Genomic DNA, 25,146 nt, shown 5'->3' on the forward strand with positions numbered 1-25,146 from the left:
GCCGGTTTGCGGCTTCGTAGCAGTTACGTAGTTGATTGAAACGGATGGTAAAGAATGAAGCCTCTAGAGCCTTCTTGAACGCCGATATGAATGAGAATTTATTTGTGAATTCGGTTCAAACCTGCGTTGCTTGCTAAACATCGATGTATGTAGCAGCTATAACCCTCCACCGGGAAACTGTGCGTGCGTGCGTGCGTGCGTGCGTGCGTGCGTGCGTGCGTGCGTGCGTGCGTGCGTGCGTGCATGTGTGTGTGTGTGTGCGTGCGTGTGTGTGCGACCTCCCCGCTCATGTAACGCCATATCTCCCACTCGCTTGCATAATTCATGCGTGGTGTGTCTCGCACTGCATACAGCTGCCAACAGTTTGTGTGTGTGTGTGTGTGTGTGTCTGTGTGTGTGTGGTGGTGTGTGAGTCGTGGTTCGTGGCGTGGTGCGTGGCGTGCGTGCTAATTGTGCCGTGGTAATTGTGTGCTGCGCGCTGTGGCGTGTGTGGATGTGCGTGCGCCCCGTGCGAGTGCTGCGTCGCGCGCGCGCGTTTATGTGTGATGAAGTTCTTGAAAGCACTGCTGTCTTGGAAGCGTGATGGCTGGTACGCCACGCGGCTCACCTCGTCATGAGTGTGCGCGTGCGTAGCACACGCACACGCACGGCGCGCACACACCCCGCACGCACACACGCACGGACGAGCGCGGGCCCACGCCGCACCACAGGCACTGCGGACGCACACCACTATGCACGCACACGCGGCGACTACTTCAAACTGGTGGGGGCTGCACGTTGACTACAGTAATGGGGTGGGGCGTTTTCGTGCAGCGCCGTATAGTATTGGACTTCCATGTTGTTCCCGATGGTCGCTGCTGTGTCCACAGTGTGTAGTAGACGTGTGGCGCGAGGGAGGGGAGGGCCATCGGTTTTTCATTTCCGCCTGGCGCAAGGTAAATAGTGGGGGTGCAAACCAGCATGTGTGAACGGTCTTCGTTCATGGCCAGTAGCAGGTGCTGTGTGTTTGGAGGAATCGGCATGAGTTACAGAGCCGTAGTGAATATATGTATATATATATATATATATATATATATATATATATATATCGATATATACACTATGTATTTATATTATATATATATATATATAAGTTGTGTAGAATTTTTGAGTGTATGGGTGAAATATTTTTCCCGTTTGTACCTGTTGTGAATATCTGGGCAACTAGATATGGAAATGTACAACGTCAGCTTTGAAGTGTATAGCATAATACTGTGATTCGCACGAACCGTCGAGGCAACGTCTCTCTCTCTCTCTCTCTCTCTCTCACCACTCATCTCTCACCCTCTCTCAATCTCTCTCTCTCTCTAGTTGTCATGCGCGAAGCCGAGGAGAGCCTCTCTCTCTCCTCTCTCTCATTCCTCTCTCCCTCTCTCTCTTCCTCTCTCTCTTCTTCTCTCTCTCTCCTCTCTCTGCTCTCATCTTCTCTCTCGTCGCCCTCCCGCTCTCTCTCTTCTTGTCTCTCCTCTCTCTCTCTCTCGTGAACCTGCCTGCAAACTTTGCTCTCGGCACTTAACCACATACGATCGTTGCCTACTGAAATATGGCTAGCGATAAAATGTATTGTTCATAACAATAAAAAGAACGATTCAGCAAGATCTCTCGCCGAGTGCTATAGTTTTGCTGAGAGATGGACAAAATGTCTGCCAGGGTGGAACCAGTGTCTTCATAAATATCAGCAGGTTTCTTCTTGTTTTCGTCATTGTGTTTATCTAATAGCGAGCACGTATTGCCAATGGTATGTATGTAATTGTCAAGGTATCGTTAAAGGTAGTCGATTTCACTTTTTTTTTTCTAGATTGTTTATAAGCGATATAGATATCCACGAGTTGTTGAAGGTTGTCACGAGATGTTCAGCCAGATGTTCTCATGTTCTCGACTCCTCCTGAGTGTAGTTATTACGAGCAACGTGTCATGGCTGCTGTGTGAGAGAGATTCTCGGTGAGAGGGGTAGCCAGCTTGCCGTCGTCGCACACACGAGGCGGCCATTTCCTGCGCATTTCCCGCGGCGTTTAGGTATTCCAGTGATGCGCTTATTCTCGCCCCCCTGCGTATCTGTTTGCGTCATGCCTTCTTCCTCCGTCGATGGTTTCCCGTTGTTCGCAGTGCTGCGTAGACACATAGTGGAAGTGTTTGTCGAAACAAGCTGCGGAGAGTAACCGTGATATGGCGAGGTCAAGAATGCTAGGCATTCCCCTTATAGTCCATGGGCCAGACATGCTCAAATGTACCATTCCAGGAGGGAACGCAGCCGAAGTGGTATAGATTTGAAGCTTAGCCTAGGGTGATGAAACAACAAGTCTATGATAGCAATCCCGAAAGAAGTAGCTTGTCTTGGTATATTTTTTAGCTCGGATAATATCGTATAATATATGTCGATTTGACGTTCTTATGTAATTCAATACGCAACCTAAGAATATTCTTCTCCTATGATTGTTTTTTTTTGGCTGATTTTGTACGCATATGGGGTCCTAACAGCCAAATTCAGCTTGGTTGCCCAATATGCAACTTTTGGGCAACTTCTAGTTTGGCAAAATCCAATATGTGCGCGCTGCCTCCATCTTCCAAAGTTTATCTTTTTAACCACTGACCTAGAATGATGGTGTAATACATCTTTTATAGGTTGTTTTAGGTGCGTAGAATTCACTTGCTGAGTTATTTTCCGGTTCAAGGTCAGGGTCAGAAGCTAAGGTCAAGTCAAGGTCTAAATTGTACTTCAAGCAATGAACAATAAATGGAAATTGTCAACTAAGATACCTTTTAGTTTATCTCATGCAGCAGGAATGGATAATGTCTATATCATTTGACATATTTGGTGGATGAAAGACAGTAAGCAAGCCATATTGAAACATGTAATCACACGGTTAACCACGTAGGTTGTAAATTTATTTAGCTGCCAGTAAGGCACAGTCATGGTGCAAGTGCATGACATTGGCTTACTCCCACTCATGCCATCCTAGTAATCAGACTCAGGAAAGACTATTCTCAACAATCCAACATGGCCTTCACCCTCTATGGATCTATAACGCGCGTTTCACAAAATCCTCTCCTCCACATCCTTATTCACCAATTCCATTTTAGGCTGAGCATGCTCGTCTCTTAGTGTATGGATTTACCAGAGCAGCATTCAGTATGACGTGGGCCATTGGAAAATGTTCTTGTGACAAGCCACATGCCCTCGGTGGTGCCCACTACACGGCCATAACACCAGTAAGATTAAACAGCATCTGTGTCATCACTAACACACGATCACGCCTGTCCATAGTTAGCTAGCCATCAGGACATAGAGATCATGTAATGTCCGGCTTCATCTGTGACCAAATACAGCCATCGTCCCGAGTAGCCATGTGTTGCACGTTTTCTCACTACATTGAAGGTACAACAACACGCTTGCCCAAGTCTCTGGCTTGTTTGGGTTCTTGCTTTCATGATTGCAGCTTCTTTTTGGCGATAACTGGAATTGGAGAGTTTATAGTCGTATGATAACTTTCATCGGCCGCCGCGCATTCTCTTGCATGCTGTTCTTGGCCGAGACATCTTGGTACTTGTTCGAGAGACAATGATGTTTCGCGTATACCACTGGATAGCGACTTATAAGGCCGCATTGAAATAGATGCAATCAGATATGAGGGAGCTGCCACGCATGTGGCCACACATTATGGTAGAACAGCTTGAAACATTGCACGATGAAAGTCAGGAACTGATGGCAAGATACTCATGCACACCAAGGCATTTGACCAAGGAGCCGTGACTTGTTGCCTTGCGAGACAACCATTGCTCATCAATGAGTGATGAAGGGCACTGGCTCACAGCTATAGGCAAACAGGAGGTCCAAGCTGCCATCTGACGCTGGTGACACAAATATCAATAGCCGGGGAAACAGTTTTCAATGTTATTACTGCTGGCGCTGGTCTGCTTCCTTGGACCTGCTTGCGTGAGAACAGAACATTTTTTGGTGAGGCTATCAATATGGGTGTAGACAGTCAAGGGAGACTTGGGCGATTGTAATTTGTCTTTCATCTTTCTATGCATCACAATCGAGATCAGCAACATTCAACACAGTAGGTGGACAATTTGGTGCAGTGACGAGTTGTACAGATGAAGGGGCGGTAATCTTCAGTGGATGAGGTATTTTCCACCTCTGCATCAATTGAGATCACGTGATCATTTGGCATCAAAGACACTGGGTGGCCTCACTCTTCATTGAGTGTTTCTGGTGCGATTGACTCTGGTATAGATGCAGAGTAGAATTAGTACACGGTCTGAACATGAAAGTGATAGGGAAGGCATCGATCCACTCACTAGACTAAACTCAGGCAGACAGAGCTAGCTGGACTGGCTTTACATTTTAGTAGCGTAATGACGCAAGAAGCTCTAAGGAATAATACGTAGTACCTTCAAAAATAATGCTAGGCGCGATATGCTGGTCCAGCGTCTGAAGGTAGACGAGAACTATTTGGGCCGAAGTTGCAGGAAGTGCTTCTTTGCATGGGTGCTAAACGATAGGTACTTCAAGGACAGGATCGACGTTGGTGTCTTATGACTACAGAGCAAGAATCCATCAGAGGAACGCAGAAAGGGAGAGAAGAGAGGTGAATGGGTCAGAGAGCGAATTGCCGAGAACATTCAAACCGAGCAACAGAGCTGAAAACATGAGAAGATTCTGTGTAGCTCAAAGAACGCAAAGCTTTCACATAGTGTGTGTAACAAGCAAATGGATAGAAAGACAAGTACGTAAGAGAGCTACGGGAAAAAAAACACTTGTTCGTAATGTTGGATATACCTGCTAGCCCAGTTATATCGTCCTGCTGCCGTACTGAATTGAAAGGTATCACGGGAGCGGTAGTAATAAAGTTAGAGAGGGGGCTGATACAATTCTTACATGCCAGCCCATGCCGGCAAAATCATGTAGCTTTGGCTGGGCAGTCGTCGTGGTATCCGAGAGACACGGATGTTTGGGTCTTTGCTTGGCAAAATCAAGAGCATTTATATCCCGTCGACAGGTGGCGCGCCGATGTTCATCAGATGTGGGTCGCAGACCAGGAGTAAATAGCGTAAGTGTCGGACAAAGTGTAGAGAGCATTCAGGATCAGAAGTGTATGTAGAATCGTTCGGCCGCGTACATGCGTTCGACTGATGCCGAGACACTGTCAGCGCCGCTTTGCGGCGGGGGTAAGCGTATGCAGGCGTGATGCGCTGAATGAACAGAGTGACGATTCCAGACGAGTGTTTCAGCAAACTCGGGCAGGGACTGGTGTGTGTCAGATGAGTTTGTCCCGGGTTTGCAAGAAGTTTACTTGCGAGATGTATTGAGAAACTCTGGACAGCGCAGCGCGACCATGAACTGCGCTACGTCTTGTTCTGCCTGAAGAAAGGAGACGTCGACTCTAATTTGGCACTAGCACTTGCAGGACACGCTTTGCAAAACACTCTCTACGAATCAATTATGAGTGCTCTAATGGAAGACGGAGTCCATGCAAAGATGTCAGAAATACATCCACAGTAGGATCTGGTTGGTGCAGGGAAGATGGCAACCGGTCGTCGACTGGATCGATGGCAGCCGGCTCCAAAATGCAGTTCTGAAGCTGCTCATCGGTGCTATGGCAGTAGGTCTGCCAAGCTTCCATGTGTTCCTGGCCTTACTAACGCATGCGATGCGCCGAACTGTGTCGGCCCAGGAATGTACCGAACGGAAAGATGACGACGATGATGTTGTATGCGATGAGTGAGTGATAGGCTCTAGGTAAGGGTCTTGCAACCAGTTAAAATATCAAATAACTTTCCACGTGCTGTGTTTTTTGAGAAAAACTGTATTTATAACACGATGGCTATAGTATTACATATGTCTTTCGTTTTGAAAAAGAAAAGAAAGGTACTTAATTATTATATATGTGTATAAAATCATGGTTGTCATGGCAACTGGCCCATTAATGTTTGACAAATATGTAACATGACTCTTCTTTATATATAGCGAAGATGATGCTTGAAAACCTCGGACACCAAGGCCCAGTCTTCGCAATGAGGCAAGTTCTACAATGGCCTTTGAAGGACGAGGACAGGCCAAACAGAGGATGAGACGATTATATAATTAGCTGAATAATTTAAGGGAGCTGTAAACTATTCGTTAGGCTTATGGAATATTGCTAACATGTGCTGGAATGGTCTAGAGAAGTAAAGATTGACCTTTTAGCAATGTTGTAATGGCTGTTGCTATCCGAATTTTGAAACGGAAAACGTTAACGTCTAGTAAAAATATTAGTTTAGTTGTGATTTAGGGAGCATGTCGGTTGCTATGACAACAAGAATGAAAATTTTTAATGTTTTGTACATTTTTATATGAACCTATTGACCTCTCTGATATGACTTACGCAAAAACTTTCGTTTAAAAATGAATTGTTATTCCGTTATAATTTGACATTTGAGCATTGTAAGCTATCGGCGAGCATCATGCAATTTCAGATGACGTCATTTGATCACGTGATTTCGGCAAGAAAAGCTACTCATAGAAGCTTGCTATCATGGATTATAATAAACTTCAGTTATTGCAGATTCCAAAAAAGTCATGATAGCACTGGTCGGCCTCCATATGGTACAAAAAACCCTATTTTTGAGGTCTTGGCCCATGGACTATTATGACGTGCGATTCTGAGAGATGATAGCATATTCTTTTTCCATTGCGACATAGTGTGTGGTCACAATATGTGCATTTCACTCAATGTACGTGACGCAGTGTTGCATTGGTAGGTAATGATTCTAACGATTGTAATATAATACATATATATATATATATATATATATATATATATAATATATATCCTGCACATCATTGCCCATCGCATTGCCTCTGCCAAGATGCTATGCTTATTGATATGACGAGTCCATGCAGTGCTTATAACCTTGCTCTGAACTCTTGCCTGTAGTTCAGTTTTTAATGTTGTCTAAACAACGATACAGCAAGTCGTTGTCACTGTTGGATTTGGCGATGACTGCATTGTTAGTGTATATGTTACCGGCATTGCGTGAAACTAAGAACTAAAGATTAGAAGGTATAGTATAGAATGCCTAGGTATTCTATAGTATGTCTAGCATTTTTTGGCAAAATATGAAATAAGCTTATTTCATTCTGACCTGATATACTTTGCCTAGGGATTTTAATAGAATGCCTAGGTATTCTATAGAATCTCTAGCATTTTTTGGGCAAAGTATAATATAATAGACAACAGGGGTTGGACACTTTATGAACGAATTGAAATCTGTGTAACTTAAACGAATTAAAAATATAATATACTAATTCTGAAACTAAAAATATTCTGATGAACATTGCATCATTTTAGTCTTCTGTTTATTGCAGCAGTCTGAACCTGAATGACATTTTGAAAACAAACTCGGTAATCTACAGAACACCTAGGAAATGTACGTGTACAGATGATTTTATGTTATACATCGTCTTGAAGTTTTATGCATTCTATTCAATTCTATTCTATAGAATACCTTAGGTTCACACAATGCCGGTAACATATACACGTGTATGCACGCACGCGGCCGTGTGTATGTTTATGCTGCCACTTGGTGTATACATTCACGCATAAACAAACATGATAGCGAATGTTCTGCAAGAAACTGCTTCTGCACCGCTCTCCGCACTCACTCTCTCGCCCGCGCATTCATTCTGATCGTGTGCTAGCTGTAATTCCTCCTTCTTCCCCTCTCCTCCCCTCTCCTCCCCACTCCTCTCCTCCCTCCTCTCCACTCCTCCCCTCTCCTCCCCTCCCCTCCTCCCTCCTCCCCTTTCCTCCCCTCTCCTCCTCCCCTCTCCTCCTCCCCTCTCCTCTCCTCCCCTCTCCTCCCCTCTCCTCCCCACTCCTCCCCTCTCATCGGTCGGCTGATCCGATTCCGATTGACATCATGAGTCACTCGCGCAGGAATATGTGGAGGAGAGAGAAAGAGGTTGGGTGCGGGAGAGGGGGCAGGGAGAGAGAGAGAAAAGTGAGAGCGTGAGAGAGACAAAGAGAAGGTAAAAAAAATAGGATAGAGGGGAGAAGAAGAAGGGAGAGAGGAGAGAGGGAATGAATAGGGTGGGATGGAGGGAGGGAGAGAGGGAGAGAGAGCGCGCGCAACGGAGAGAGAGAGGGAGAGAGAGGAGAGAGAGGGGGGGGAGCAAGAGAGAGAGAGAGAGAGATAGGGGGAGCAAGAGAGAGGGAGAGAGGAGGGGGGGAAGGCAAGAGAGGAAGAGAGAGAGAGAGATAGGGGGGCGCAAGAGAGAGAGAGAGAGAGAGAGAGAGGGAGAGCAGAGGGAGAGGGAGAGGGAGAGGGAGAGGGAGAGGGGAGCAGGGAGAGAGGAGAGGGAAGGGAGGGAGAGCGGAGAGGGACGAGAGTGAGCGAGGAGAAGAGAAGTCAGCATAAAATGCGGACGTTTGTTTATTGGCAGAGCGAGGCCGGAGCCGGGAAGCGGAAGGCGCGTATTCCCAGAGCGTGATTCGATCATCACGCGGGACCTCGCCCAGTCCCGCCTCAGGTCGCTGAGAGGGCGTGGGGACGCAGGCAGCCGGCGAGCGGAGCGCCGCTGAGGACGCGCCGTACGCGACAGGCTGACGCCCGGCTGAGGCGCTGGGCATACACTCCAGCGGTGCAGCCGCAAGGAGGGTGGTAGATAGAGAGAGAAGGCAGAGGTACGGGGAAGGAGAAGAAAAGAGAGAGTGAAGGGGGGCGAGAGACGAGAGAGAAGAGAGAGAGAGAGAGAGCAGAGAGAGAGAGAGAGAGAGAGAGAGAGCGCGCGCGCGAGAGAGAGAGAGGAATACGTCACGACGCGTGTGTGTGTGCGGTTCGCTAGTATGTAAGACAGGTGTTCTTAAGCTGTGGTCCATGAACCCCAAAAGGGTCCGTGGATGGGCTTCAGGGGGTGCATCAACCTAATTGTATGCAAAATTTTGTGGTTTTGTGCTTATGTGCATTTTTCTGGGGAGGGGTCCGTAGCTTTCACCAGATTCTCAAAGGGGTACATGACTCAAAAAAGGTTAAGAACCACTGATGGACGGTGTTCGGTCAACCCCGGGGCCCGATGAGCGGCCTTTGTAGACAGGTGGCTGGTCTGTGGAGGTGGTGTCGCTGCGTGACAGTCACTCCTGTGGGAAATGCTAAAAGCGGCTTTTGTGAACAGTTGGCCGTTCTGCGGAGGTTTAACTAGCTGTGTGTAGCCGAACCCGTGCGTTAAAGTACACCACCATAGATTTTACACCCATCCTTAAAGAGCACTGTGTCAGATTTGTTGGAGTAAGCATTATATACAGGATTTACCGTAGTGTACAGTCACATCTATGTAGACACGTCCATAGAACGTACAACTGTTTATAAAGGACACTTATAGTGTTTCCCTTAACTGGCTACAGTACACAGTTGTCCGTTCTATACAGGTAGTAATACAGCAGAACCACCTCTATAGAACGGACAACTTTTCCCCTTGAGTGGCTGTTACAGTCGCTGAGTCAGACCTCTATGTATAAAGGTCAACCAAAAGGATGCCCCCTGAATGTCCTTTGTAAGGAGCCGTCCACTCAATACCGGTGTGCGCTAACTCAGGTTTCACTTCACAGGGTGTATAGGATATATACGTCATATCAGGGGTGAATGATCTACAAGATGTTAGTTGATAGATCGTTCACCTCTGGTGATGTCTATGTTCTTGCACAGGTATGGTCATGATATGTTTATTCAGCAGGTGGTGCACATGCGTGTCAATAACGATAGGGAGCAAGGTAGAGTGATTTAAAAACAAGTGTTGAGGCTGCATGCCACAAGTTGATTCCCAATGTCTTACTGTGTCATACTCGAAGAAAATAGGTGTTTTCCATCATGTAAACATGGCCCGTAAAAAGTATAATCATACAAACCGTTGTATTTAAATAGTTGATTGTCTAAACTCCGTCCCTGAGTCGGTGTTTTATTATATAATTCAATATCAGCTAGTCAAAATGGAAATGATGATACGGAAAATTTCATTAATATGCATCCTTGCATCTTTCAATAAAGAGATACGTTTCAGTTGCAATTTCTCCTTTGAGGAAAATGTGTATTTTTTTTGTATTTCAACTGTTTCCGGCTATAGTTTCACTTTTACGTCTGAGAGAAAGGCAAATTTCTGTGAAAATCTTAAGGAGAAGGAACTGTTTTTAATTGTGTGAATGCACGTGATTACCACCTGCTGTGTGCAGGTAACATGGCCGGCATAGCATGATAGTCATCCCCCCATAGCAGACGTACCCCCATGCACACATCGCGCATGGCTACTAAAAGGCACCCCCCCCCCACCCCCGTGCGCAATGTGCCATGCGCCCTGCCAAACACGCCATGCCCATGCGCAACGTATGAGTGGGGAGATGTTTGCCATAAGGGGAATGATTCCCATGCTACACTGGGTTTCCTCCTGCATGGGTGACAGGGAGGAGGAGCTGTGTGGTTGGCGGGTAAGCGGGGAATCGAACGCGAGCAGGTGAATTTGGCCACGCTGTTTTGTAGTTGTGTTGCATATAGAGCTGCACGTCAGATAAAGATCGTAGGTAGTGCTATTACATGCTATATGTAGGTAGTGCATTATGTAATTAGGAACAAAATGCTGACAGGTGCGTCTGTGGTTAGGTCGTTGAAAAAAACTAAGAGGAAGATGATTTTTTATTCGTGACCGTTTGTTCTCTCAGATTCCATCAGGCGTATCAAGTTTTCAAAGATCTGGCCATATAGTAGTCGCAGCAAGATTAACCATACACTATCAACGTGAGAAATTATGAAAGTACGAAAGTACTCGTTCAATTTCATGCTAGAGATCTAATGCTAGACATTGCTGCGTTACTCAAAACAAAGCTAAATTTAAGCTAACCCTAAATAGCTTAATTGCTATTATTCAACATATGATATTCGTAACATCTCCGATCACTGTTGGTATTGGCGTCTGCTAATATTCAGACGTCGTGTTTCGTCCTGGTGTTTGCCGATAGGTCCACATGCTTTGCTAGCAGTGCAAATTCAATTCTCGTGTTTACTCAAAAACGTTTATGTATTCGTTCAGTATCTTTGCTGTGTGCTTTAAGCTGACACTTGGCCTATAGCCCAGCGGAGCTTCTGCGCTCTTATATCTGTTCATCTCGTTTTAGAGTGGCCGATTGTAATGTTAGGGCAACAGTCCCAATTTGGGTGTCAACCAAACTCAGCCAGTTAAAAGCAGTACTTTAGAATTAACCGCATTTGACAGGCTAAACTGCACGCTTTGAAATTGGCAGGTAAATGAATGATTGCAGGGGCAAGGTAAGGGGCAGGGTAAGGTAACGGGTGAACAGTGGAGGTAAATTTTGCACGATACAGTTGATAGTGTTCTGATTGAATTTCAACTATTCTATCTGTATTTATGGGCAGGTGCACACCATGTCTCTTAATCATATTTTAACCAGGAAAATTTTTCTCGCCTAACTAGGCATAAATTAAACAAGTTGCTATACATTGATTGCATTAAATATACTAAGTGCTACTGTTTCTTGTTCAATAGTAAATAATTCACGTGTATGGTTACTGTAGTTTACAATATACAAATTATTGTTTTTATGCAATTCACTATGCAGGTAAACAAGCTGGACGTTTAGTCAATATGCATATTTTGAATGCATTTGAAAACATTTTAGGGATTTTTACTCAGCAAGTTATATAATATGAGGTTATAGATTTGGCATTCAGGATAAGAAGATTTGTTAAATGACGTTTGTAGACCTTGCCATTACGCCAGGTCTCCTGTGCCCCAGATCTACATAGCTTACAGTACGGTGCATTGATTTCTATTCACGAGTTATTTATAAAAAAAAGTTTCGTAATGTCTAACATTTTCATTTCATTCCTTTCAGTTATTTTTCTTATACGAAACGGGCAATGATTTTTGTTTGCATGTAGATATGACATAATGATGTAGCAATGCGGATGAATATTTATCAGTGATACGGACACACTGTACATTGTTGGCGGCCAGTTGAATCTTTAATGAACAATTGACAATGTTTTGCAATATGTAACGGAAATGAGTAAATATTGCATAGGATGTATACTCCATCGCTGTCCGTCTCATGAACCAGGCCTCCGCCGGCTCTCCGCCCCTCTTCTGCTGCTGAAAGCCTCTTAGCTGGCAGTTGCAGTTGATAGACCTCGTGCGCGCGTTGTGGAGAGATAGTTACGAACGTATCGTCGTCGTCGCTCGTTTCAGTCCCGGCGTCAGACGGAAGAGTCAGCGTGATCGCTACTCACCGCGCTACAGTCAGTCGCCCGAGCGACGAGCATTCCAGCCAGTAGGTGCCGCCACGCAGCTGCCGCCGCCGCTGCAAACATCCCATCTACCTCAGAACGCGCAGGAACAGTCGCCCGTCTTTCACGGCGAGCAGGTAGGCAGTCCGCAAACAATTAATAAAGTCAATACCAGGTCGCGCCGCGTACCATCGTCGAGCCGACGGCAGGTTTTTTTCGGTCGTCGACGACCGTGCCGGTGCTTCGCAGATCGCACATGCTGAGACGCTGTCTTGTTTCTTAGGGGGCAGCGTCGGTACCGATGTCGTTGGCGTCACACTTGCCGCCAGGCATGGCAGCGCCGCACGGTTTTCATCCGCTGTATGCCAGCACTCCACATATACACTTCCCAGCCTGTGGCGGCCAGACACACCCCAGCTGCAGCCTACAGTACCCCGTGTGCAGTATTCTACCACAGGTGAGTGATTGATCCCGAAACAAGGCACGATTCAGACTCGAATTGAGAGGGAAGTATAGTTCGGCACTAGAATTGAAAGCGCGGTACGATCAAGGCTCTAGAGTTGAAGGGGGATGTATGATTCAAGCGCTAGAATTTAGAGGGAGGAAAAATTCATTTTCGAGAATTGAGAGGGAAGTATAATTCAGGCACTAGAATTGAAAACATGTTATGATTAAGGCTAGAGTTGAGAAGATGTACGAGACTCAGGTTCTAGAAATACGACAGAGGTGGAATCCTGACTCTGGAATTTAGAGGGAGGTGAGATACGGGATTTACAATAGAGAGGAAATTCACATTTTGGAATATTGGGGAGTGAAGCCTCGCAGTGGATTCATGCGACATATACGCGTGGAGTTATAAACATCAATAACTTAGATAGTTATGAGAATCACGTCACTGAATAGAGGTTTTACCCATTATGCAGCCAGTAATGCGGGCTAGCTTTTACGCTCACTCGCTAAATGTCTTTCGCATCACCTTGCAGCTGAAGAAACATTTAATAATGTGCTATCGTGTCAGGTATTACCGAAAAAGCAGTGCATCCTATATCTATTAATGTAGTAACAGTAACGATGGGAGTGATGAGGTAAAGTAAGTGACATAAGCCATGTGTTCTTTATATTTCAATAGTATCGTTTCTTGCTGGAGGCCAGAAATTAATTACCTTTCTGCGTGTGGACCCTATTGTTTCCAAGTATTCCATATGTTTACATGTTTCTATGGTTGGACTCGAGAGATATTGGAAGGTTTGCATTAGTGTTTTTTTCATAGCTTGTTGTGAAGGTGGGAACCTATCCACTATGTCTGAAGTGTAATCTACCTGATAATATCCTTCTGAAGTTGTGCAATATATATGCGCGGAATGTTCGTCTCTTTTGATTAGGATGCGGTTGATATTTACCAACACCGATCAATCTATACTACCCAGTTCATACCATAATTATCTATGTAGCTACACTATATATTTGCTAACCTGGCTACCACCCTTCTCTTGATTGTCTGTAGCCAAGCTTAGTCTAGATAGTTATAGATACTCTGTGTTTTCGGGCAATAAATGCCCGGAGCGCAATCTATCTGGGAGTGAGCGACGGAACATGATTGTTGGGACAGGACTCGCTTATTGATGAGACAGCTCTGCTTGAAAAACCGGACAAATAAATAAATAACTGAATCCGTGGATAGTAGATTACTAAATAAATAAATTGTACTCTAAAGAAAATTTTAGAAATAATAAATTAAATAATTGATTGATTAATTAATTGATGAGCGCCGTCTGTTTTGCGTTGCAGCCGTCGTGTAACATCCAGCCGACGCAGGGCTACTCTGCCGTGGTGCACGGCATGGGTCCCGTGATGGCAACGCCGACCCACCACCACCCCAGCCTGCACCATCCGCACGTTCACCAACACTCGACATACACGATGCCGATCCACGGTCCGCAGCATTTCATGCCTCAGCATCCTCAACAGCACCATCACCAGGTCCGTCGAAATTCATTGAAATAAAAATGTGTATTTCGAATTTTTTTTTAAATCGTTATGTTCGTGTTGCTATTCAGCCTGCTATTGCGCAGCGCATGTTTCAATTGGGGTTTTTTCGGGGTATAGTTGAACCGGTGTTTGACTAGTGTGCAGGTTTGCACACTATACAGACACGTATACAGACATCTTTAGTACAGACACGTATACAGACATCTTTAGTACAGACACCTGTCTGTGAAAATGAAACTTCAGGCATTTTGTTTGAGTACTTTAGATTGCATATAAATAAAAATCAATGCTCAGATTTAATCGGAAGGGAGCGAATTACACGAGACAGTAACGGAGAAATAATAGACGTTGCGATCTTAGTCTCGATTTAAATTTTTTTCCAGCCTCATCACACCCCAGACGACGAGATACAGATCATAGCCGAGCACCGGCCGACCCACCCCACATATCACCACATTCCATATCCGATGGGTCACGGTGCACCTCTCAACCACTCCGCACCCATCCATCTGCTACAGGCGGAGCCACCAGTCAGACATCACCACACCCAATCTGATGCACTCTATCAACTGGTGTGTCTTCTGTCTGGTTTTTTTTTAAACGGAATTATTTCTAGAATTAGGAGGCCGGGGAAATCTCATTTGAGAAAAAAGTTGAATTTCAACTGTTCTGTTTATTATGGGAAATCTTTAATTTTTGGGTAAATTAAGTTTAACCTGTTTTTAATGTATTTTTTTGCTGGTTTACATTTGGGGGGGGGGGGCTTGCAGTGAACAGTCTGCACCAGGTGATTATCTAGTCTCTGAATAACAGAAGATACCTGGAAATGCAGGATAACATGGGAACAGAGGATAACCTAGTCAGCACAGCCAAATTTACAGAGGATCTTTGTGTGGTGTTTGCAGGGAACATACTCCCGACTTCGGAGAGCCAGCCAGCAACGGAGAGTGTCGGCACGCCGCTGGAGAGGCATGCCACCGGCGCCCCCTGTACCGGCAACACATCCGGGCTTTTTGCTTCACTTCCTGTAAGTTTGATCTCCAGCTTTTTTTTTTACCTAATTCAAACAAAATTCCAAGGTGCGTTTCCGGTCGTCACCTTGAAGGAAGATTTTACATTTGTGCATTGTGAAAAACGTTTTATTGCTGAGATAATCAGCGTAGGTCAGCAATTAGAAACTGAAACCTGTCTTGATGTAGTACAAACAAGCTCATTCCTTTACCAAGCCTTCTGTCACACTCGCACACTCACTCACACATGCATATTAAGAGTGGATTTTGCAATATAGCAGCTTTTTATTAGCAACTTTAAAAGCCTGCATTAATCTGCACAATTGTTCGGGAAGGATGGGGGAACATCTAATAATATTGCTGTTTCAACAACATGAACCCAACCTTGGCATTTATATAATGAAGCTCATTAGTAGTGTAAAATTTGGTGTTCTGGATTTATCTGGTTGTAATGCAGACAATAATTGCATGTTATAGATTTATTTTTGTATAGCTGTGGTTGGTTTATCTTGCTTGCTCATGCATCAATACTACACCCCCCCCCCACCTACAACCTAACGTTTACTAATATGCTTGCCTATTTGTTGGATTTGGCCTGCTTTCTTGTTTAACACTGGAAAGATAATTTCGTTTTTGTTATTTTTCCACCTCCCTGACATACCTTTGCTGCAGTTTTGGTAATAATGTCGTTGTGCCACCCAGGTTTAAACTTAATTGCTTTGAGAATTTTTTTGACAATATTTTTTGGGTGATTACATTTACTTTCATATGTTTGCAGAGCGATGTTATCCAATCCTTCAACAGTAGCACCACCGTATGCCATGGACGTCAGTGATGAAAATGGAGAGGTGGAAAACTATGAGGTGAAACCCTGGGACTTATTATATTACCTTCCTGTTTTGCTTCCTTGCATCCAATTTCAGTTGATAACATTTGAGATGAGGAACTGAATGGCTTTATTATCTGAAAGTGGCTGCATATTCAATGTTTATATAGAGATCTAAGTCGGATGTGAGATGTATAGGTAGTGATTTTGTCACATTAGTGTGTATGTGTATCTAATAGGCTGAAATCTTCATAAAATTTGCTAAAACACACTAGCTTTTTGCAATCGTAATAATCTGGCATTTGAAGCTTACGCTGTAAGTTGCTGTACATTTGTAAAACCTAAAGGAATGATGCTGCGTCTCCAAACGAGCTCAGCTATTGCAGGAGATCTGAGTGGTCTAGAAAGCGCAAGCTTACCAGCTTGTCTTCTGCTGCGAAATTTACCAGCTGTAATTTTACTTTACACAGGCGCTTCTGAACCTGGCGGAAAGATTAGGAGAGGCTAAGCCGAGAGGGCTCACAAAAGTTGGTGAGTAGTGCTGATATTTTTACGCACAAGCTGTTCAGATGTGAAGAGAGATAGGACCATTGGACATACATTATATTACAGCACACATAGCTGAGAGCTGTGCAAACCTTATTAGTTAGATGGACAGACATCTAGATGGACACAGACGGACAGACTGACAGACTGACAGACTGACAGACAGATAAGAAGTTCATTGAAACAATTTTGTAAAGTATAGCTTACACGATATCGCCAGGCAATGTAAAATTGAAGTTGATGATATTTACAAACAAATATTAATACAGTAATAACTTGAAAAGTTCCCAAGAAGAAAGTTATGTGATTTATATTTTAAAACAACGATATTGCATAGAAGAATGTTACACGAAACTATATCCAGTCATTCTTTTATCCATCCTTTACGGTAGTTCTTTGGTCTTCGTTGTGCTTTTTAGGGTCAATCTTTTGTACTGCTCCTGTTCAGCACTTGTGTTTGTGGGTAAAACTTCAATACATGATGCTTGATTACATTGATGTTTTTTTATTGTTGTTTCTATTGCTATTATTTATATTATTATTATAGTTTTTGTTATTGGTATTGTTGTTGATGATGATGACATTGTTGTTGATGCTGATGATGATGACGTTGTTGATGATGTTGTTGTTGATGCTGATGGTGTTGATGTTGTTGTTGTAGACATTGAGCAGTTGCCATCGTACCGCTTTAACGCGTCGTCGCACCAGTCGGACCAGACATCATGCGTCGTCTGCATGTGTGACTTTGAGCAGCGGCAACTGCTGCGTGTCCTCCCCTGCCATCATGAGTTCCACGCAAAATGTGTTGACAAGTGGCTCAAGGTACCCACACGTCGTTGTTTTTGAAATGAAATGGCAAAACGTATCTGTCAGTGTTGTTGCATGCATGCAGGCCATAATAACAGCATTATAATGATTTCTAGTTGCGTGGGAATAGTAGGGGGTTGCGGCAAATCATGTGTTAGCACACACCTTTATTGAATGGACGGCGGTCTATGAGGGATACTTTTGGCATTACCGTTAAAGTGAAAGCACCTCTATAGAGCAGACACCTGCATATAAAGGACAGCTTTTCGGAACTGTAATATACAGGTTTGAATGTATTGATATATTGCTCATCCCATAAGTTCCGTTTGTATCGCAAAGGAAATTTTACGATTTGTACGTGACATCAACAGCGTCACATTCAATTGTCTTCAATCACTAGCTACCAAGGGGTCCCTCTTAAGAGTGATTGAGTCATACTAACGTTAGTGTGCACTTTCCTTTTGTAATTTCAATGGTGTTTTTTATTGATTGCACCTACTGTGGTCTTCTTAGACTTCAGATGTACACTGATAATATTGAATGACGGTTAAACCTATCCGACATTGCATGCGTTAAAGTTTGTGAGTGAGCTAAATGAGCCCTGGCTACTTCTACATGAACAGCACTATCTGGTTTCCAGTTGCTTGGAAACAGCTATACATTCAAACCTATGTCAGCAGATACGTCTATAGAACAGACGCCGTATCTGTGAAGGCTACTTTTCGTGTTTCCATTTAGTTAACAAGTTATACGGTGAAACCACATCTAAGGGACAGACACCTGCATAGAAAGGTCACTTTTCTCTTGAGTGACCCTTATACACAGGGTTGACTGTAATTACATGTAGGTCCACTGATCCGTTCTGTTGTGCGGTGTTGTAAGTTTGTGACAATAAGCTCTCTAGTAATTCCACTGTGCGCTTTTTTTACTTTCCAGACAAATCGAACTTGTCCAATATGCCGTGCCGACGCTGGTTTGTATCTCATCCCTTCTTACAAGGAAATCTGAAAACCAAGATGGCCGCTACGCCGTACTCGTTTGACGACAGTGTTCGCCGTCTGCAGCTATTCGACAGTGCTGTGGATGGGGTGGTGGACAGGATGGGTGTGCTCAATGTACATGTATGAACGCACTTGCGCTTCAGGCCTTGCTGTGTACCAACGTTGGTCCGTGCCAGCGCGTGAGGTGCCTGCGTAGCTTAAACTGTATCCACTGTCTCTATGTGATCACATATTTTCTTAGGACTTGGAAAAAAATCATTGCTATTATCCTACCAGTTTCCAGTGTTTATGTAGTAAATACCAAAGATTTATACTGCCTCGTTGACTGGCAACCCAGAGCTATGTGCCGCATTCTCCTGTCGTTGCTCATACGGAGAAAAGCCAAATTGTCCGTTGAGGAATTCCTGACGGGGAATGTATCGGCTTGATCGCAGTCGTGTCAAGCAATCGTAACTATATCGCTACAGAGGTTCTGACATATCAAAATCAGAATGTTAGATTGCAGCCTAGCGTTTATGACGTCAAGGAAGTTCGGGCGGTGGGGGCGCTCTTTGTTGTCATTATGGAATCATAATTGTATATACCCTTTCACGTGTGCCATGGCTTAATGGCACCGCGAGCTACTAGACGTGTGACGGGAAAAAATACCTCGAGCGATGAAAGCCGACGGTTGAATCGCAGTGTTAGGGAATAGCTAAATGTCAACATTATCCGTTTCGAGCGAATCAGCCGAGATATTGCCGAAGTGGCCGGCATCTCGGTTGTTTTGTCTTGGAGAGGGAGGTATAACACGTGTTATGATTATAAAAAAGAAGCTCGTATGTTCATACAAGATTTCAAAAGGTTTGGTAAAGGAAACACGACAACTACAATTCCTCAGAAACTAGATGGGTATCTATTCTGAGCGAGGGTATGAGACGAACTCCGTAAAATGTAGAAGTAAATATAGTATTTCGGTACTGTAATTATTTGGCATAACTCTAATTAAGTAATATATGTACGCTACATCCTTGTTTCGTAGGCAGCGTTATGGGTACGTATTCGGCACTACGTAAAGGTATGTTTAACGTCGACCAGATGCCTAATACTGGATGCTTTACAACTGCGGTTGTCGTTTGCTTGCGCAGGCGATTTTCCGCAATTCGGAGAACGTTTATTGAGCACTTGTAATATAAAATGCACAGTTGTGTTACATAGGGCAGACTGTACGTGGTGTACCTTTCTATACAGCTTTGATTTTAAGACAACGCTCCACCGTGAATAACTTTTGTCGCGTAATGTTCTTCCGTACGGTAAAACAATACTAGGTTGGTGCAAAATGCAAATAACAAAGCGCGTGTGGAGAGTAAGGTGTGATTAACAAATAGTGTTGAAGGTGCGAACGTGTTTCACACTGGCGATCAGGGGGTAAGCGTGATGCGCCATGACATGGGATCTCCCCCCCCCCTTGCATCCTGCTCCGCCGTCACCTTCGCACAGTTTGCTAATCGTGTCTTGCACATTAATTACATAGTACGAATGGTCTCGTAGCACGAGCGAACTGCTACTGTCGTTGTCGTACTGCTCGTTGTGTTTATTGAGGATACGATATTGCTACGGACGTGTGTATTCCGGATGTTCATGTGTCATCGCGTGGCGTTCGTTGCAAACAGAGAGCATGGCCAGAGCACGTATATCATATACGTGATCTGGCATGGCTTCCGTTCGCTCAATTTCGACGACAGATGGCGCTCTCGCTATGCGCAATTTAGGGTCCCTATATACAAAGAGTTGCGACATGACGAGTCGGAAAAAATCGGTTACGTGATCGCTGGACGCCATGTTGTTTCCAAATGGATCCACACCGCTGCCGCTCAAGTACAGCGCTGTATGGATACGCTGTACGATGGTCCGTAGTAATTAATTAGACTAATCGTGCTTCAATAAACTCAAAATTCACAGAGGTTATAGCTAAGACATGTGTCTATGTGTATCTAGATTTCTAGAAATGTTACTCAAATCGTTCGCGCCATATGATAGTTTGTATCGCACAGGCTAATATACGCACGGCTATGGGCGGTAAAAAAGTGTAGAATTAAACTAGCATATGGCGCGAACGATTTGAGTAACATTTCTAGAAATCTAGATACACATAGACACATGTCTTTGCTATAATCTCTGTGAATTTTGAGTTTATTGAAGGACGATTAGTCTCATTAATTACTACGGACCATTGTACAGCGTATCCATACAGCGCTGTACTTGAGCAGCAGCGGTGTGGATTCATTTGGAAACAATATGTTGTCAAATCCTGGGTTGTCGCAACTCTTTGTATATAGGAACCCTAGCGTAATTCACGTATCCGGAGTACGTTGTACGAAGGGTGCGCTGCATGCAGTTTGGCGTTCGCCAGCAGTCGCTTAGCTCTGCCCTGAGTGCCAGACCTGCTGTGAAATTCATGACGCAGATGTAATGCGTAAATATTCCCTAGTTAACCTCAATTCTGCCATCGTGCGTACGTACATACATTTATTATTTAGATATTGACCTTCGATTACTTACTGTTTTGCCTTACAGTAACTTCTGTAACTTGTGAACTGCCAACGAGTCCGTTCGATTTTGCTAACTTTCAAAGGTCTACTGGGTCTAGCAGAAAAAAAGCAGCGGAAATCTGAGCAAGTATGAGTTCTTGAAGTTATTCTTGCAAAAAGTGCATAGCATTAAAAACGGATTTTATTATTTTTATTAAAATCTTGCATACCCTTTCCCCTGTTCCTAAATTAACACACAGCCAATCATTGCCGACCAATTTGCATAATTACTTTTAGCGCCCAAGTCTTCCACTAAAGACGATAAAGAAGAATTTATATATCGTAATCGCGGTCTAATTCGCGACATTCCTGTATGCCACCACGCGGAGATAGTTTCCTATTCGCGAATGCTACCCGATTTCAATACGTTATTACTATACAATAAGTCTATTGAGTTGTATTCACGTCGTGTGTGATAAACATTTTGTAATCCCTATGATATGCCGCTATATCTTCGAGCGTATACGCGCAAAGAATAATGCAATGTGCAATTGGCCGCAGCGTTGTCCCAGCGTTTGCGACGATGTTGAGAGAGTAACACGGTGTGAGGGGAAGCCCTGGGTGCGACAGGACAAGAGGAAAGTGTGGGTTTGCGCGCGGAACTGGGTTGCTCCCGCTCCCCTGCGTTTATGAATAATGTGATTCCATTGAGTTTTCAACGATTTCGATTTTCAATTCCTCCCCCATCTTGCTTTCTCCCATGTTTATTATCTGGATCATATGTAGTAGCAGTTACTATGTTACCTTCAGGACAAGTGTTATACGTTCTAGGTAGGTCGGTCGTGTTAGCCCTATGTCGGTCGTGAGGGAGTGACATACTAGTATGTGCAATCCACACTAATCAATCGCGTTTTCTTATATAAAGTACCTAACTGTAGATCATTAATTTACATGTGAGGTAACTGGAAACGACAAGCCTCGTCTGAGAGTTGAGTGCGTTTGAATTCGTGTTGCCGAAGATGACACCATACACGAATGAAGTTATATAGGCCTGGTTACTACGCTAGTGTCCGTCATAGGTGTTATTTAGTGAACATTGAATGCATGTAAGTTGTGCATTATCGTGAAGTTGAGTGGTATTCCCCGAATTCGTATCGGTCGTGTGTGTGTGTGTGTGTGTCGAGGTGTAAATGTATGCGGAAAAGTTTATTAACAGAGAGCAACACTCGCTCGGACGTCTTGCATTTCTAATAATGAACTACTAATCGGTTTTTGGTGAGTTGTAACCTTACCATGCCACTGGTGCGTAGTAACCGTGCGCGCTCTGCGTTCAACGTGTCTTTTGAAGGTTATGCCAGTGTGTTGGTTAGTGACGTACGTATCGTGTCTGACGTGCGTGTTGAGAACCGGCTACAAGGTGGCGCCACGTCTGCCGCGCGCGTCTGCGTACTCCGCGGATGCATCGTGGAACTGGAGCGACACGTTTCTTTCTAGTTCTACGACACACGCGACGTCGTGGAGAGAGCGCGCATTTGTATGGGGCGGCACTCGACGCCAGTTCTGCTTTCAAGCGGGGGATTTCAAAGGGTAATTCCGATCAAATGAATCTGGTTGCAGTCGAAAATCGGCGTCGGTGTGCGCGGCAGTGCGTGTGGTGTGGCGGTAGTCAATGTTTCGCCGGGCATTGTTCCCTGCTCTCAACACAAGCACTTTATTTAGCAAATTAATTGTCTATAGGTGATTTCGTTAGTACATTGAATTTTGTTCGAAGTTTATGATTATTTTGCCATCATGTTGCAAAGTGACCCATTTTATTTTAAAGTCTCTTACGTATATTATTGCAGAGCTTGTGTGACATGCAGGGCCATCTGTACCTTGGCACATTAGTTCCAGTGGAGTCCGTGTTATTACGATACACAGTAAATGTGCAAGTATATGTTGCTTGCCTATCATACCCTGTACAACAAACTACTATCCCGAAACAGGGTGAACAGTATTGCCTGCGCTAAATGACGCAGACATTTATCCAAAGGCGTATATTGTAGCGCGCGATGTTGCTACTGAGACACCGAACGTCGCAGTGCGTGTCGATTTACAGCTAGTGATTCGTGGATGATAGCAACATTGAGAAGTATTGAACCTTGGCAGTCGTGTGTAATGTCGCATGTACGCAGTTGTGACGTATGTAGGGGATGCGTCGTTACACAGCTGGCGGGCGAGCGTCATACTACTGGCTCGCCCAACGTCGTCTCGTAGTGGCGATGTCAGTGTCGGAACCGTTTCATATTATCGCGTCTTAAAATTGTATAAATGCTGTAGAAGTCGAACGATTGTGTAGAGTTTGCGGTACGCGGCGTGGTAGGATGTGTTGTGGCGACGCGCGTGCGCGTGCGTGTGCGTGTGTGCACGATGCTTGCTCGCTGTACTCTCGCTACGTCCACCGTAGACGTAGATTCCCGTCTACATTTACGGCGGCCGTTATCGTGCGGCAGGTTACGGGAAACAGGACAGACAACCTCAACAAGAACAGTTCTAGACGCGAGAGTGGACTGCCAACATGGCGGCCGTGGCGCGCTGCCATCCCGCTATAACCGAGCCGACGTTACGACCGCTACATCGGCAAACTAATGTGTCATGAAACGAATGAATGTTTAAATACTATGCATATGCGTATTCGCACTGTGCGCCGCCCATTTCCTATCGTTATTTCACTTTCTGAGTTATTTTCACTTTCGATTTTCAATCATGCAAAATTTATTAGAGATTTACGTTACGTATTTCGGCATGCTTGTGCAGATAGATTGCGCTAAAGCAAGCGTAAATAAAATAGGGCCCACTTCCCCAAAACTAGGAATGAATATGCATATACAGTAAACATTTTGATTGCAGAAGAATAATTCACTTGTGTAAATTTTATTGTTGTGCTAAAGTACCGATAGGTATGTTGTCTATACACACTATTCTCATAAAACTAACTGGTGTGCCTCAACAGTTTGTTAAATTGCAGTATCTACATTCTATAATAAAGTGTTATATATACATATGAAGTGAACTCTTTCTTCGTCTCTGCAGTTCTTGCGTTGGGATATGAAATAGTTGCGCTAGCCTTATCACACTATAGTACCATGGTACGCAATACCTCATGATTGAGCTCATTGCTTCGAAAATAAGAGATAATTTCGTAGCACACTACAAGTGAGTCGGTGCTCACCAGTTAAATGTTTAATTTCAACACAATATTTCTTTTGACGTGTAATGCCCATGCATGTAAAAATGCTAGAATATGCTATTATTGTACTGTGTATAGAAAATTCTTCGGCCTATATGAACGGGTAGTTTGGGATTAGATTGACACGGCGGTTGGAGTGGGGGCGCATTCAACCCGCATGGTAAGGAGGATGTGAGACAAGGATATCGCGGATGACTGACTACATGACGATTAATAGTTATTTTACACCGATTTGCATCTATTACCATTATATGATGTTACTTCAAAGCGAGTGGACAGCAGCCCCTTGTACCCCCCCCCCCCACAATACACGCACGCACGCACGCACGCACACACACTTGAAAGAGAGATAGTGATAAAACGCGTTAAACATTTTTAAAAGCACACAATTCAATCGATATTCACACCTCGCTCTATTCGCAGTATGTGCTCTCTACATGTGCTCTGTAATTATAACAAAATGTTTATTTTAGCAGATACTAGAAACCCCACAGACAGTTTTAACAATGTTACCTAGGCTATCCTACATTGTAAGAAAAGCCTGACGGCTTGATACCTTATAATTATTAAACATGTTATAACCTTTTATAATCCTTAACCATTAAAAATGAATGATTTTTTTCAAAATAGACATCAGTATCAAGATCTTTTATATCAAACTACTCTAGAGTATACTACTCCTTACTTTTAATGTATAATTTCACCTAAACTATATAAGCATCGGCCTATATTTAGTCTGGCGTCATACACGATAATTTTCACATGTAGATACTAGAAAATGTGTATTCTTTCTTTTAAATATAAAATTTAAATAAATTTATATACGTATATAGCTCACTTGGCATCGTACACTACTTCCCATGGGAAACGCTAGCGCCGACCAACGGCAATGAAGAACATTAGAACATAGAAGATA

At 44.0% G+C, this 25,146-nt stretch overlaps 1 protein-coding gene across 1 annotated transcript in view; it reads left to right on the forward strand.

Annotated features, from left to right (window-relative positions):
* The window catches only part of LOC106819954 (RING finger protein 44-like), a 41,553-nt gene extending 21,556 nt beyond the window's left edge, over positions 1–19,997 (forward strand). The window contains exons 3-11 of the mRNA XM_014824521.1: positions 12,275–12,449; positions 12,596–12,769; positions 14,101–14,292; positions 14,685–14,873; positions 15,207–15,328; positions 16,090–16,174; positions 16,608–16,668; positions 17,345–17,505; positions 18,427–19,997. Coding sequence (XP_014680007.1) covers positions 12,275–12,449; positions 12,596–12,769; positions 14,101–14,292; positions 14,685–14,873; positions 15,207–15,328; positions 16,090–16,174; positions 16,608–16,668; positions 17,345–17,505; positions 18,427–18,498 — 1,231 coding nt within the window. The 3' untranslated portion in view covers positions 18,499–19,997. The remainder of the gene's footprint in view (positions 1–12,274; positions 12,450–12,595; positions 12,770–14,100; positions 14,293–14,684; positions 14,874–15,206; positions 15,329–16,089; positions 16,175–16,607; positions 16,669–17,344; positions 17,506–18,426) is intronic.
* The last annotated feature ends 5,149 nt before the right edge of the window (positions 19,998–25,146 follow it).

This window comes from Priapulus caudatus, unplaced genomic scaffold, assembly GCF_000485595.1.
Source record: "Priapulus caudatus unplaced genomic scaffold, Priapulus_caudatus-5.0.1 Scaffold40, whole genome shotgun sequence".
NCBI lineage: Eukaryota > Metazoa > Priapulida > Priapulimorpha > Priapulimorphida > Priapulidae > Priapulus > Priapulus caudatus.